Below are 16940 nucleotides of genomic sequence, written 5' to 3'. Positions count from 1 at the left end.
TTTTCTAGGAAGTCCAAACCATAACTGCAGATACGAAGAAGACCAAGAGCAAGAAGTTTGGGCTGCTGAAGAGATTAAGCTGAAGTTATAAAACAACACAAGAAACAAAAGTTTTATTTTGCCAGCAGTATGTCTTAGGAACACTTTTGCTGACTATTAGGATGTATTACAGCCAGGACTAGGAGGAGAAAAAGAAATCATGCTGTAGGTTACAGATGTAGCAAGCTGTTGCTGAGGTAGCATCTTTACACTGGCTATTCCATAGATCTCTTGCTTTTCGCTAGTGGTTGAATAACACCTTTGAGGACAATAGTCATCTAGACTGTATAGCTTTTATCCAAACTCCTTAACTTCTGCAATTTACTTGATGAAGATCCTGAAAATCAAACCCTGAAAAAGGACTATGAGAAAACTTATAAGAAATATCAAGGGCTGGTTGTCAAGCAGGAACAGCTACTCAGAGGTACCAAATCCAAAGAGCAAATTATTTCCTTGTTGGTGAATGTCAGTAGAGGGTTCTATTAGATACTTGTTATAACGAGGATGTCTTAAGCATACTGAATGTGTGGATGAATATGGAAGAGCGTTGCCAAATAACAGGGAAGATGAGTACTTAATCGAACGGTTTGACAGTATGCTGACAATTTTTTAAGTGATCTGTCAGTCTTAGTGGGAAAAATAGCAGAAGTGATTCACTTCACTTTTCTTTGCTCACGATGTTGGTTTGGGAGGAGTTGGGTATTTTGGTTTTGTACATCTGTTTTGGTTTTTTTTTTAACTTAGACTACCTTAGACTGTATCTGACTCAAGGTGAATAGCTTTCACTTTATCTCAGTTTTTGTACTAAAATACACTTCATGTTAGATTAACATGATCTGAGTGGCAAAACTTTCCCGTGAAGGGCTTTTTAATGGTTCCCACTGGAATTGAAAGAAAAAAAATATAAAAAGCTTCTAGTGATCATATTTTATCTTTCAAAGCCACTATTAGAATTCACCTTCTTAATGCATTCTAAACAGGAATAAAAAGCATTCATGGTCAGTTTCCTTCAAAATGCATTGGGAAGGGAGTGGAATGCTTCTGAATGTCTTTCCTTAAGCACTTAATGTTATGTAGAGACTTGTTTAGTTCTATTGTCTTTGATCTGTTGGTATGATTTGTATTGGACTTTGCTAGTTGCGCTCTACCTGCTCCTAAATCTTGCTGAGGATACTCGCACTGAGTTGAAGATGAGAAACAAGAACATTGTCCATATGTTAGTGAAAGCACTGGACCGAGATAATTTTGAGCTGCTTATCCTGGTTGTATCTTTCTTGAAGAAACTCAGCATTTTTATGGAAAACAAAAATGATATGGTAAGGCTCGTAGCACTCCACTGCAATATTGTAAAGGTATGGACTCTGAAAACTTTGTGTGGTTGGAGGGAAGAGGGAGACATCTCTGTCCCCACCCTAAATATCTGTAGTGCTGGTTATCCTCTTTGTTCCTAGTAAAATGAGTAAAAGAAAGATAGTACAACATCCAGCCATAACATACTGCAAAAATTTTTTAAGAACTGTCATCCCAAACAGTGAAGCTACCTCAAAATATGATATGTGAAATTCCAAATTTTGAAGTCAGTACCCCAAGGGCTTGTCATACTCCCACTTCTGGAGATGCCTGTGACCCTTCCCCCAAACTAGACTCTTTTGACAACACATTATTGTCTCTGCCATGTATTGTCTTGGAAAGAGAGGTAGTTATCTGTTTGCACTTTGCTCGACTAGTTTACTTGTTTCATAGGTCAGCTTGGTCTTCAAAGGCACCTCACAACTGTTCCTTCACGCTTCCAGTAGCTCCCAGGAACTGGAGGCAGGTTATTCTTCAAAAGCTTTTTTAGGTGAAGTCTCAAACTTCTGAAATTGTAGCTTTTTTTTTTTTCATGACTGTAAGCTTTAGGTAGCTCCTTCACTGATTTCCCAATGGCTTTTAGTTTATAGGTGCCTTCACTTCTGTGCCTTTATGCCAGTTCATTAAATAAAAACAAAAAATTTTACTTAACCAAGGGGTAATCTGAGATTACTGTCACACTTAGATTGTGAAGTAAAGAGATCTGTGTAAATGCAATAGAAAATTAATTACATCTTTGTTACTGGAACTCATTTGCATGCATATGCACTGAACACCACAGACGAGATATCTCCCGTATTTATATATGGGTATCCTATTTCTTAACAAAAGTCAGAGACCAAGCATGCTTTTTGGGGGGAATGTAGACTCTTTATCAGGTGATTGGTCATTGATTTAGTTTATACTTGTGTTAGTACCCTGAAGGACTTCGTTAGGAAAATAAGAATTAACTCTCTAGCCCACTGATTTGCTGGCATACTTTCCGCATTCCATTTGATTTAGTAGAAAGACAAATGAAACAAAATTCTTTAATTTCTTTTATGGCAGAGTGTTTTAACAGTTCTGAAAACACTATTGAAAAGGTTTATATGCTTCATGTCAGCTGTCTGTTCTAGCATTTTTTACTGATAGTAAAGATAATACTCTTTTCTCCACAGCATTATTAAGGAAAGCTACTAGTGAAGGAGGTGTTCTAATATTTATATCGGGCAATAATGCAAAAATGTTGAAGGCAAAATGAACCAAGACTAGTTGTACAATGCCTGATTCTAAGTAAAACTGAATAATCCATGTATATTTATAACACATTCTTCCCTTTGGCATTCAAGTGCTGTATTAAATTCAAAGCAGTGAAGTAGGAGTTCTTACTATCTGATCGGTTTTGATCAAAGGTATCCAGTCAGTTGTTTGATCACTGCACTATGCCATGTGGGAAGAGCTGTAGTTTCTTTTCTTAATATTTGTTCTGTGTGTATTTATAACTGGAAGGCTAGTTACACACATACAAAAGTTTGAAGAATACAGCATAATTTTATATGCCTCCTCCTGTCCAAAGAAGATTCTGGGAAACAATCTTTTAAATGCATTCATTCTTTATGTCAAATAAATGCTGCTTAAAAGATAAAACTTTCTGAAATCTTGCCAGTCAATGCTCAGATGTCTTTATTGGCTGGTGAAGTGAACATGATCTCAGGAACTGATACAACTTCTCAGTTCCTGGATTCCACTTTTTAATTTGAAAGTGATACATGTTTCAGGATGACTTTCATACTTCTATTAAATTAATGTGCAGGATGGCATGCCTCTTGTGAGAGCACAGGCAAAGTTCTGTCTGGGGGTTCATTTGAAATTCATAATGAAAGGTCTCGGATTCTTTTTGGATGCCAATTTTCTGTCTGTCTTGGTTGGGTATCTCTTTGACTGTACTGTCAGTTGCTCCAGCGTTGCCTGTGTTTAAGTTTGTCTCCCCTCCTCCCCCCAAGCTAGTCTTGCAAGTGATGTCTTTACCGCATTCTTGCAGTATTCCAACTGTGAGGAATATTTCCAAGACATCTGAACTGTTTGGTTCAAAAACTTTTTAAATCAACATTATCCAGTAACCCAACCTAGAATACTTCAACCGCAAAGACATAAGAAAAGCTGCTTCACATGAAAATGCATTGACAGCCACTATTATGGGTACAAATTGGATGTGTATTTGCATACGCATACGTGTGAATATACAACATGCTAAGAGGGCTTTTACATTGAAGACAAAGCTAAGTTTGGATGGATGATGGATTTTTCTTTCTCTTGATGTACAGGTTGAAATGGATATTGTTGAAAAACTTGTGAAAATGGTACCCTGTGAACATGAAGACCTGCTGAATATCACTCTTCGTCTCTTACTAAATCTTTCCTTTGACACAGGCCTGAGAAATAAAATGGTACAAGTTGGTCTGCTTCCCAAACTCACTGCACTTCTAGGTATGTTCTCTTTTAGTCTAATGTAGACTTCTCAACAGGGACAGTAAAGCTGTTTGCGTCATGATATAGTGTGCCTAAAGGTTGCTACATAACTCTTCTCTTTGCCAAAGAACTTTCTCACTACTCCCAACTTTTTATCATTTAAATGATCTTTTCAGATGCAGGCTTAAACAGAAATTTAAAATGATGTGGATCCCTGTAGATTTATTCCTAGGTTCTCTGAAACTGTTGAATGAGTCGTCTGGTCTTTAAAAATTAACTTTCAGAGCTACCTGAAAACTGTGTGAGCGACACATGGGTGATGCTTGTAATTTTGGGGAACACAGAGGAAACATAGCTAGCAAATTCATCATGGAGTATAGCTGATGGAGGATACCAACTTCCTCTCTTTTTTTTATGGAGCTTGATATACCTGCTGCCTGTTGTTACCTTAATGGTCCAGAGATATCAGAAATTTTCCAGCTTTGTCAGTGTCATGGTTTTAGCTGGGATAGAGTTAATTTTCTTCACTGCAGCTGACACAGTGCTGTGCTTTGGACTTGATATGGATTTGGATGTTGATAACACACTCATGTTTTGTTTGTTGCTGGGTAGTGCTTGTACTAGTCAAGGACTTCTCTAGCTTCCCATGCTCTGCCAGGTGCACAAGAAGCCAGGAGGGGAGGGGGCACAGCTAAGAGCGAATTCAAACTGGCCAAAGGGATATTCCATATCATGTAACATCATGCCCAGTATGTTAACTAGGAGGAGCTGGCGGGGGGAGGGAGGCAGCAATCGTGGCTGGGGGACGGGCAGCATCGGTCGGTGGATGGTGAGCGGTTGTATCGTTTGCTGTTCTGTTTTTTTTCCCGTTTTTCCCTTTTCCTTTTTAGTATATTATCATTATTATTGGCAATATCATAACCATTGTTATTACTGTTTTAATTATTAAACTGTTCTTACCTCAACCCACAAGTTTTCTTGCTTTTGCTCTTCCAATTCTCTCCCTATCCCACAGGGGTGGGGGGAGTGAGCGAGGGGATGCGTGGTGTTCAGTTGCCGACTGGGGCTGAGCTATGACAGTCAGCTTCAACTCGAGGCAGTACTGGTTTTTAGACTTTCGGCCTGATGGTCTGTAATTTGTGTTAAGATCATGTAAGTACTTCAGATACAAGTGAAACTTTTTTGTCCATAGGGGGAAGCCGTGGAGACAATGAGGAGTTTGGAAAAAGCAGAGGATTGTCTGATTTGGTCGTTGTACACTGGAGTTCTCAGGAGGGAGTTTTTATTGCTCCTTGTGTGTTCTTTGGCTGTTACTATCTAGAAGCCACTTTGGTAGATATATTAAATGTTTAGCAGGATTTGGCCATAAGAACTGCTGAGTGCTCATTTTCAAGTGGGAGTTGAGGATCTTGTATTGTGGAGCCCTAAATGTGTGCAACGCTGATGTGAGACATGGTTAAGCTTTCTAAGATATGTTGGGTTTGGGATGTACTAACTCCAGTGCAGCTGGTGTATGCAGATGCGAGGAACAAGTGGAATGCAGTGGTGACCCTATGAGCTTTCTCCTCTAGCTTTGTATAGTCTGTATTGTATATTTTGTATAGCTTCATATAGTTGCATTGTTTGCCTTCTCAATTCTACGTTCAACCTCAACATGGCCTTATTGCTGTTCAGTATACAAGTTAATACCATGAAAATGTACACTGCTTTGGAAGCTTTAATTCTGTCAATGTTTAATGTAACAGCTACTGATGTATCCTAAAATGTCTCAGATCTTTTTATGCTTTCTGCCCCACAATGATGTTGATGCTTGATATCCTCCCCTGGGCTGAGCTAGGAGGAAGAAGAAAAATAGCATTTGGAGTCCCTCTTCTTTGTATTTGTTTTCCTCAAGGCAATGTTAGTTGACAGTAAACTGAGAAGTGAAGGCTGGTCAGGAAATATATTTCTGTCATTTGAGAGGATCGTGCTAGGTACTCTGGTTCAGCTTGGATTGTAGGCCTTTTGAAGCAGGACCTTGCCTCTTCCTTTTGTTTTGTACAGCAGCCAGAGGTGTGGTCTAAGGCTAGGGCTTCTGGGTGCTTGTCACCCTAAGCAATGGCATGACACAAATGACTGAGAAGTCCCTGCTCCCAGAAATTCCCCCTGTAATATTAGAGTCACTTAACGGATGAGTTTAGGCTATCTGCTTTCTAGTGTCTGATCCTAATGTGGAGAGGAGAATTTCCTGTCAAATGCCATTTTCTCAGACTCACAGGTAGGCCTGTGCGGAAGGCTGTTTAGCTTGGAAGAACTGGCTGCTAAAATTGTATTCTGTTCATTGAAGTGGCTGTTAAGGTCATCTACGGCAAGTTCTACTAGTACTTCCAGAAGCTTCACTGTCTGTTTGGCTCTTGGTGATTCTTTCCTTTACTTGGATGAGTTCAATCCTTTTTCTTTTTTTTTCCTTGTTTTTAGTAGAGGCATGTGCTGTTTACCCTAGCTCCTCCCTGTAGAATTGCTTGATAATTACTTTGCAGTGTGCTGGTTAGAAAATGAGGGTAGAAATATTGTCTATTTACTTGTTTGTTAAGCTAGCTCTGTGATTTGTGAGACTCTTCTGATAAGGTGATTCAAATAATTCTCAAATACATCACTGTGTATCTTGTCTCAGGGAAGCCTGCAACCTTAATAATAAAATAATCATGTGCCAGATGCCCCTCTTACACAGGTTACTTGGGTATTAAACACACATTATTCAAGTCAGTACCCTTCGACTTACATTTGCAGGTCACCTTAAAGTGCTAACACATCTCAACAGCTGTTGACAAGTTACCATACAGCTCCTAATGCCAAGAGGTCAAGTTTGTTGACTCAGCCTACTGAAATTTAACATTTGTGCATGCTGTGCCTTTGAGACTTTAGCACTGGGTTTGAGATGAGTATAAATTAAGTGTACTAGGTGTTTAAAGGGAGAGTTGATATTGCAAAGAATTAAAGGACAGGATTTGTCAGGCAGCAGTTTAGGGCTGAGCGCTGAGGTGGCTGCAGTCTGCAGTTCTGGAAGACGTGCAGCTTTCCCAAAGGACACTTAGTGGCTTGGGAGCAGGAAGGCTCTAAATGTAGGTGAAGACTGGAAGCAGAGGGGATGGACTGGCTTCAGCTGAGCTATCAAAAGATGGACTAAGTATTTCATGGATATATTGGAGAAGGACCATCTTCTTTCTTTCCCTCTCACTCCAGAGCGTTGAGGCTGCTGTTGAAAGCATGGGCATTAGAAATTCTGCTTAGTCTTGGTTTCCATTTTAATTAGCCTTTTCTTTTTAATAGTGCTAATGCCTGCTTCCCCACGTAGCTCTGCCAGTCAGTGCCACTCACTAGTTTTCATGGCTTCTCTTCACAAGTCTGAAGTATTGTATGTGACAAGACTCCTCTTGCTTGCTCCAGGCACCCAAGTTAATCAACTACAGCTGATCTTTGTTATGCTCTGAACCTTAAAGAGCTGGGTGCAGTTGAGGGAATTTTGGCTTCAGACTTGAGATCAGAAGTGGAGCAGAGCTGTGGAGGCCTCTGAGAGACAGCCTGCTGTATTCAGGTTTTTCCATACACAAGCTGCTTGAAGAGGTATGAAAAGAGATTTTGTTCATTTGTGTGACTTCAGTTCTTCAAGAAAACCTTGTAATTGAGTCACTAGGGCCTTGCAGAGAACTTTCTTTGTACTGGTAGCTTTGTTTTAGTACTTAAAAATTATATTTACGGAGTGATCTTTTTTCTTTGTACATTCTCTGTGTGCATGCTTTGTGTGCCAGTATATGTGAAGTATGGTTTCAGTGGATTACAGTGAGGATTCACGTGAATTCACCAAGTGGTTTAAACTAGATGTTTGCCTGAAATGCAGAAGACACTGGTTCAGTGCCCTCTAGTCATCACCTCAGAAGGAGACACCAAAGTAGCATGATATAGAATGTTCTGTGGAGGTTTGCTTTGCTCTTACAGTGCTCTCATTTTGCTTTGCATGGCATAATTCAAGTGAAGCGGAGTAGAGGAGTGACTTGCTGCAAATATAGTAGAGTTTGGTGTTAGCGTTTTTACTTGGGGAAAGTATTCTCACTGAAAGGGGCAAACGTAGAGCTGCATTTTAAGAAAACAAATTCAGTTCCTTCCTTTATCCCTGTGAATGCCCTTCCACTGTTAGAAGGGAAATGTTATCCTCTTTCATAATCCTTCCCTTGGATGTGTGATTGGTTTCTAAAATAAATGCCCTCCCAGCAAACCGAAGAAAACATTGTCTACAAAGGAGAATAAAAAGCCCTCACTTCTTGTTTGGACCAGATCCACTTTGTTTTTCAGTTAACGGGCCAAACCAAATACAAAATTTTTAGTACAGCTCTCTTAAATATACGCACAGCTTGTGATTCACATTCTTCTAATAAGGGTGCTATTTTGTGCTGTGTCTGAGTGGTTTCTTAGCCTTTGTGGAGTGAGACAAATCTCCATGAGAACAACAGGCCGTTTGTACAGTAGAACCAGTTGAGTGCTGCCGTGTATGTTATGGCAGGCTTCTCGGTCGACCCCCATTCCAAGGGAGCTTCTGGCAGAATGTGGGTGTGGCAGGCATTACTAGGGTTTCTGTGTCCACCCATGAGTGAGTTACTCCTCTCAAAAGGATATAAATGATAGGGAATAGCGCGTAAGCTGTTAAAGGGGAATTGTGTTGCCGCTCAAAGGGTGGAAGCGGTAGGTCTGGCTGCATGCAGGGAGAAAACATTTTTTTTTTTGATGTGTGCATTCATCCCTTTATGCTGTTGGACAGTTCTTAGGTGTACTGAATGCGTATTGTCTTGAAATGCCACTTCCTTTTTCCAGCACAGGCCACACATAAAGAATGAAAACTCATTTATGCTTGGAAGTCAGAGTAAAGTGCCTCTTCTTTGCTCAAAACCACTAACTGCTTTTAAAAATCGAGGGCTGGTTGAGCACAGGTATTGGTGAGCTGAAAAGTGGGTGGGCCACAAAACAGTACCAATTGCAAATCAAGCCCAAATTAGATCATGGAGTGCAGAAAGGTTGTGCGTATGGCTGTGAAACTGTTACACAGCGCCAAGGTGTTCAATCTTAAAAAAGACTTTAGGTGGTGATGAATGCCTTGGCTTATGTTTTCCAGTATGGATTACAGTGACTGAAAGTTGGCTTTGTGGATTTGTATTCAGCCAAGTAGATGAGTATTTGTTGTACTACACTCTGAAATACAGTATGATCAGTCTGAAGTAACAATAGTGTAGTTTTGCTAGTCACGGTATGTATAGACCCTATATGACTTATTAATGTGAATATCCTGGCCTGATGTTCTTCATTCTTGGTGTTCCAAGTCTTAGTATCAGTTCACAGAGAAGTAGTAGCCACCTGATCTTACACAAAAGATTAAGGTCTGTGCAATAGTTAGCAATGCCAAAGTAGGTCAACATTTCCTATTATGAGTTCTTTATTTAAGCTGGAGGTAGCCAGAGCAGAGGGTGACTTTGACAGTCTGATTTAGTCCTTGCTGAAGAGCCTGTCTTCACTAGGTTCGTTGATAGAATTTTTGAGAGTTTTATTATCTAAAAGTCTTTTCTGGAAACTGCTGAAATTTCTCTAATATTTTTCCATTCTTTACAAGTTAAGTTTAATGAGCAATCAAAGAATTGCCAAACAGTTGTATGTTGGGTTTCTTAACAATCAAGTCTTGATATGGTATGCAGCCAAGATGGATTATATGTCAACTGCTGTTTAAAAACCCAAGAAGTACTTTGCTCTCTAATTAACGGAGTGCTGTGGGGTTTTAATGTTCTATTCCTTTTATGAAAGTTTCTTTTAAGAAGGCTTAAAGTAGATGTGTTCTCTTTATGAGTTCACTTGGCCTTTTTGTAATGAACTTATTATGGAGCTTCACACATCTGTTGAAAAATGGAGCTTCTTATAGGCTACTGCAGTGTTTTTTTTCTGACTTTAATAGGCCTCGTTTATCCTATAAAGAAACATACATTTTCTTACCTGATCAAGTGAGCAAACAATAGGGGTCAGATGTGGCAAAGACCCTAACAAAAAGCACATGTCCAGCCATCAGGGTGAGGTGAAGTCATATCGGGACTGCTTGAAGTTATTAATGGCAGTAAAATTTATGCTTCCTCCTGTTTTCCCAATTAAATTGAGAAACCTTTTTTCCTAAGGTGGCTCTGCAGCAGCTGGTTCCAATACTTGTTGTGTGAATATTGCCTGGGGTGTCTCCATTCCTTTATAGTAGAGGCTGACTGAAGCACATTAAGTAACAGTTCAACTACAGGGACCAGTCTGTTGGAAAGCAGTAATTATTGTGGGATTTATTTTAATGGTAGTTTTTTCATCATTTATGGTGAGTATGGCCATGGCTTAAAAAAAACAACCCAACAACAACAGCCCAACAAAAAAATCCACAAAAGAAACACAAAATAAAACCATCTCTTAAGGATTCAGAAGTTGAATGTTATTAGAAGTGCAAAAAAATGTAACATGTCAAACTTAAGGGTAGTGTTGGGTGCACAATGCGTCTTAGAATCCAGCACTTATTTAGATACCATAACTATGGATTGGACAGCAAACTTTAGTATTATTGAAGAAAAATTGACTTCTGATGTTGAGAAATATAGAACTCAAAGTAGAGAGACATCATTACTGCTAGTATTGTGTTTGAAGCAGAAATAGAATCCCAGCTAACTTTAAGGTGAATCATTCACCATATCCCTGCTTCATGCTGCTGGTAAATTGTAGTGAATTATCAGGAAAGAATAACTGAAATTATTAACATCATATTTTTATATAAGCTAACAAGCTTTTGAAGTGTATTGTCTAAGATTTTTCTGACTCCTTTGACACTGTCAAGTTGGAAACTGGTTTTTTTGCATTTTGTAGCTACTACAGGCAGATGCTTGCTAAACCGAGCACGCAGCCTTTTGACTGAGGTGAGTGAAAGCTCATTTCTGCGGTGCGTTGCTCACAAGTGCACATGTGTATGTACTGTGCTATTAGCTTTGTTAAACAAAGAGGATAACTTTGGTATAATTCTAGGAACTAACTTCGTGAGTGTTGATGAAAAATAGAAATACGTTTGGCAGCAGCAAGGACAGGAGTGGAGAGATGGCAGCAATCTAAAGATGAGGGAGCTGAGCTGCTGGAAATTCACTAAACTGTTGAATGGGAAGGATCCCCCGAACCTGTATTTCTACTGTGGAGCTTACAATATGTGACTGTGAAACAATTAAAAGAATTCAATTAATTACTTTGCATATTGCAAGAGCAAATTAATACTTAGAAGACTAGATTTACTTTTTATTTCTATGTCATCTGTTGACATCTGAAAGCTTTCAGGGCATTACTTGGATGCCTAAAGCGTGACTGAACAGAAACCACCAGCTCTAGTTTCTTGGAAAATCTCAGTAAAGAAGAGGTGGGGCACTGCTACTAGTCTTCCTAATCTTTATAAAGCCTGTATGAGGACCAAGGTAGAAAAAAGAGGAGGACCTTTTCCAGAGCCCTTGTGAAGCGTGCAGGCAGAGGGATAGTCTCAAAGGATCATGAGGAACAATTTTGCAGGTGTAGTAGTCCCATAGATCTTGAGGTTTTTACAAGTCAGACATAAGCGGGAAGGTTGTAATCTGCTTTCCTTTTTGGAAATGTGGAAACATCTTAACTCACACGTTTCTGCTAAGAGTTTCTCAGACGATCAGCTCCAGTGCAGGAGGCCAACTGCAGATTATCCATGTCTGCAATTGCTGAGAAGTCCTTTGTCAGTTGATAGTATTATCTTCAGACCCTTTGAGCTGAAGGGGGAAGACATATGCTAATGTAAAAATTCATTGCACTATAGTAAGTATAGTGCTAGTATCTCTATACAACCATTCTGTTCCTTTGGTCTCTGACATACAGATGCTTTGCAGGATGGGTTATAATTTTATGTATTTGAGTAGTCTTGTTGCGTAAAGAACTTCATTTGTGAGGCTGGGGCCTCAAATATCTTTTTATTCTTTTTGGAAAAGCTATCAGATCTGTGAGAAACTTGTAGATAATCAGTGAATGACCTTTTAAATAATAAAACTGTGATGTTTTCACAATAGGAAGAATACAATTTAATTGTTTATCTTCCAAGACTTTGCCAGTAAGGGTATGCTTGCACAGGAACAGTATCTCTTGAATAATATGGAACTTAATTCTTGTTATCTGGAAGACTCAAAAGCTCAGCCAACATTTAACTCAACTTTCTGGTCTTAGTAGATTTGATCCTCAGCTTTGTGCTTCAGCAATGTTGGAACATGGGGGAAACCAGTTTCCATTTCAATGCAGTAAATCATCCCTTTCTCAAAGTGCAAGGTAGCATCCTGCGTTAGGTTTTTTCCACCGTTGAGCAGGCGTATTTTGAAATACAGCTGCACCTTCCATTCAGAACTAAGGCTGCTCTGCTATGGAGCTGTGCACCCGCAGAGCCAGGAGCATGGAAAATCTCCACCTATTTCCATTCCCATTGAATTCCAAACTGGAAGACTGGAAGGGTGGTTTTAGAGCAGAGAAGACTGAATATTTTCTAGTAATTGTAATTGGAGCAGTTGATGTAGTTTAATGGAATAGAGTGCAGCTATGGCATGTCCTTCTGTAAATTTCCATTTAATTGGTATAGCATTTAAGTTAGGTAGCTTGATGGAAACATCTAAAGGAAGAGCTTTGCATGGAATTTTCTCCATCTACTTTGGAAGTAGATGTTTTCTTAGTTTGAGTCAAACTAAGAACTACCTCCTCTAATTTCCTGTTTCCTGTAATAATGGTAGTTAATTCTTTTTCTCTCTTGCTTTCTTCCTTGATCATAGCTTGACCCCAGACTTATTTCCTTTGTGGAGAAAAGAGAAGTAGCTCTATCTTCTTCCTTCAGGAATAATCCTATTGCCTCCTGTTTTCTCTCTAATCTGAACTTCTAATTGATTTATCTCCAGTTTGTGCAGTATGGGATGTTAAAACCAATCATGTTCCAACTTAGGTATGAATTCACATACATTCAAGTTCAAGTACGATTGTAAGACATTCTGAATAACATTTTTTTTCTGTAGGAAGATCAAGCCTCAAAAAAGGACATATCTAAATGTAGCAGTATGTTGTCTACCCAGTGGCTATGCTTTGTCTTTTGAGTAGCAATACTGCAGTGAGGTGTTGACTATATATTTTTCAGTCTTTGTGTGTCTTGCATAGAGTTCCAAGCAAAGAAATGGAGCCAAGGGCTCCAGATGTGCAGCTTCATTTTTGTCCGTAGCTGTAACATTAAATAACTCAATCTAAATTAGTCATTTATTAGTCCTTTGGCTTAGAAATCATAATTATACTTATTTGTTTCCTAGAAAAAAAAATTGTATCCATGTTTCAGATGTGGCATGTACTTAGTTCTTTTGGGGACGGAAAAAAAAACTCAACCATGGTGAAATCTAGATTTTAAATTAGGCTTATGCTACGAAGCCAGTTTCACATAACATAAAGGTGGCACAAGAGGGGTGGTTAGTATGTAATTAATATCATAATATATTATTTACAATGCCTAGTCTCCTTGAGTATGAGCAGATTTGAAAATTCTTTCAGGTTCTCTTGATAAAATAAACTGATATATCCAATACGATTTATATTTACATATGTAAATCAAACCAATATGTGTCTAACCCACACATGGATTGACTTACTCCAACTGTTTCAGAGCTGGTTGCAAGGAATAATGTGGGAGAGAGGTAAGCAGAGATATCTTTCTGCCACTTTTTTCTTAAGATCACTGCTAATTATGATACGTGTGAATAAACCCCTTGATTTCAGTGTTTTCTGATAGCAGGGTGAGAAAGTGTATAGATTTGATATTCAGTTTGTGACGTTCTTACCCATCTATATTATTTGCCTAATTTTACAGCAGATTGGACTTCAGAGTATCAGAGCTTGAAACTGAAATAAAGATTCACTCTGCCATTTTAATAGGTATTTACCTTTGAGTTCTGGGTTTGATTTGTATAGTTAATGTTTTACACATGAGTTGGATAGGGTATATTTCATATCTAATGTGGAGACATTGATGATTCCATTACAAATGATGGCTACTTGAATTACTGATAATGTTACATTTAAATAATTTAGTCCATAATCTGTATTCTCATTTTTACTTTAGGATTTGAAAGCTAAATGCTGCTACTGCAATTCAAATTGGCATTTCAGTTTTACAGCTTTAGGGTTTCTCTCTTGTTGTCGTGGTGTTAATGGTGTGGGTTTTTTTTTTTTCATTTTAAGCTCACAAACTCAACCAAAATGAAGGACCTGATCTTGTGATCAAGAAATTTTTTTTTTCTTTTGCTCCTGCTGCTAGTACCATTTTGATCATTAACCTTAGTAAGAATTAGGCATGGAATTCAGGCGTTGGTCCACAGAACTGGCTTATGGCTTATTAATGTTCAAAGGCTAAAAATCTGAAGCCATTTTGAACTCGGAACCCATCATGTATTTATTTCCCTCTCTAATTTGCAGAAAACTAGTTGTGAAAACAGCCCGAGGGACCTGATATTTTTCCATCCCAGCTGCTCCAGCTGAACTACAGCTGCAAAAAAAAAAAAATCTAAGTATTGTTTCTATAAACTGTTGAGTGTATTTTATAACACAGTAATTCCCACAAAATCAGTAACTGCAGTTAATGACCGGTTTGTTAAGGCATTAACTGCACTCAGCTGGGAATGACCAATTTCTCTGGAATGGCTATATTAGAACTAAGGATAATTCAGTAACACTTTCAAATAATTATTTGGTTAATTAATGGTAAATTCTTGTGGAAATCCTATCAAAGTACTTGTGACCCCCACATTTAATATCCAATGAGTTCATTATGATTCATGTTTTATTGCCATAAATACCAGAAGAATCCATAATGACTAGGCCATTATTTTCCAGGGCTGCCCTTACTGCTTTAGGCCATTTGGCTATTCCACCTTCAGTCATAAAAAGCTTGATGCTCAAACCTACCAGCATTTGTAGGCCGCAACTTTCTGGCACCCCACCAAAACTTTGGTGATTTTTATTAAAATGGCAGAGATCTGTGTTTTCTGTTCTTTTCTTGCTTTTTCTAGTTAGGGGAATAATTGATGCCTACTGTACCAAGTCATAAGGAAGTCTTTCTTGCAATGTCTGCTTTTTCATGTGTGGCCTTCAGTAGTGGTCAAAAATAGCAGAAAAGGTATCACTTCCATGCTTTGGAAGGCTGTTCTCCAGCCACGTACTGGGCAGGGTTTGAAATTTTTACAGCCAGTTGCTAAACAATGACTGACTTAGGGCTTCATTCATTAGCATTCAGATAAGCATTCCAAGTATAAAATAATTAAAAAGTAATCTTGGTACTGGCATGTTCAAGTAATAGTTAATAGCTGCCAGTTTATTCCCAGAAATATAAAGTCCAGGTGTAAAAGGATGGCATTTCGCCTCTTGGTGGATTTTTTCCAGTTTGTTGCTTCTTACCCTTTTATACAACCTTCAGCCTGCAAGATGATGCTTAGTGTTTGAAATGCTGTAGCTGTTCAATCTGTTGTCTTCCTAATCTTAGACAAACTAGTTATGCATGGTTTCTGATAATTTCCAGTAGGCTGTACGCTTCTTAATTGTGTGTGAGTGTGCCAGTCGTTAAGAGCCAACTCATTAAGAGTTCATTCAGAGAAAATGGTTTTGAATTCTAGATATTTTCAGATTTTTAGCTTGTGTGTCTAGGTCTTTTTGATTATTTTTGGCTGTTTAGAAACCAAGGCAGTGCAGTCATTCAGCAGTGGTACCTAAGGTGTTCTTCAGGCATCAGAAAAGTTATTGTGATGGATTGGACCTTTGAAAAATGGGGAGAGAAAATTATGCAAAGAGTTTCTTCTAAAAAAACAGGAAGCCTTTGTTGCTACAGTAGGCTATTTTATTTGAAAATAAGCTACCAGTACTGCCAAATACCAGGAAATAAACTGCTATTGTGACCAAATGTAAGGCTTTATCTTAACTGAAGCTTTGCTAAAATGAGGAGGAGGGGGGAACCATCAAGGACAGAGGTTAAACAGATAGAAAGTAGCATCATTCTTGTGGACTGCCTGCCAGTTCATACCTGCTGGCAGACCTGAAGGTCTGGTCCAACTTCACTCTGGTTTGTTTTTCCTGTTACTGTTCTTTCCTCTCTTCTATACTGGTGTGCCTTTTACTTCACATACTGTTTCCTGCATTATCCAGCAAAGTGTAATTTTAATTTGAGTCTTGATGTTTGAGTCTTAAATGGAGACATGGAAAGAAGTGTTAAGAGCAGTGTAAACAGGCTGGGTTTTTCTTTTCCTAGCTCCATGAAATTTGAAGGCATAATTTACTCTTTAAATTTTTATATTTACTTAGGAGAAGCCTTTAGCAAGCCTATGGCAAGTTTGGTTTTTTTTTCATGTAATTGTTGGATTCAGAATGTCACTACAAGTGAATATGTAGGTAGGATGATGGGTCACAAGAGAAACACAAAGATGATAAACGCTTTGCTTGAAACAGGATGGGTATGCTCTAGCAGCTATACTACTGTCTGGGCTTTTATTTTAATAGCCAGAGTAGCTTTCAAAGTTGGGTATTATTCTTTCTCCAGCTGTTAAATGCGTGGAAGGTTGTGATACAAGTCAGTTTTTTCAAACAGGTAAGAATTCAGAGGGATCTGAAAGATCAACTATGTTTTTAGGCTCGGCATGGGAAAGAATACTTCACTGTTGTATGACAACTGCCAGATGGGTTTCATGGGGCTTTTTTGGTAATTCAATTTTGAAAAGGCACAAATTTGCGTTCTCAGGATAAAGGCATCATAACTTCGCTGCTTAAAGGAAATTCCAGCTCCCAATGATGTATGCAGAAGAAAAATTTAACTGTTGGTTGCTGTTTGAGGTCTTGATGTTTTGCCAAATTGTTAAACAGATATGTTCTAACTTAGCTTAAATAGAAGTGGGAGGTAGGGTATTTCTGATCAGTTGTATAAGAACTGTGAATGCATTCTGAGTTGATGACCTTATCACATCCTGGTCTAACTAATATAAACATTCAGACAAGTATTATATTCCATA

General features: G+C 38.6%; 1 protein-coding gene across 2 annotated transcripts in view; it reads left to right on the top strand.

Annotated features, from left to right (window-relative positions):
• The window catches only part of KIFAP3 (kinesin associated protein 3), a 72186-nt gene that overhangs the window by 10935 nt on the left and 44311 nt on the right, over positions 1-16940 (top strand). For both annotated transcript variants that reach the window (XM_075097025.1, XM_075097026.1), the window contains exons 8-10: positions 365-463; positions 1177-1355; positions 3693-3855. In XM_075097025.1, the coding sequence (XP_074953126.1) occupies positions 365-463; positions 1177-1355; positions 3693-3855 (441 nt within the window). The remainder of the gene's footprint in view (positions 1-364; positions 464-1176; positions 1356-3692; positions 3856-16940) is intronic.

This window comes from Phalacrocorax aristotelis, chromosome 6, assembly GCF_949628215.1.
Source record: "Phalacrocorax aristotelis chromosome 6, bGulAri2.1, whole genome shotgun sequence".
Classification (NCBI taxonomy): Eukaryota; Metazoa; Chordata; class Aves; order Suliformes; family Phalacrocoracidae; genus Phalacrocorax; species Phalacrocorax aristotelis.
Note: the sequence above shows the minus strand (reverse complement) of the source record. Positions and strands in the feature narration are given on the sequence as shown.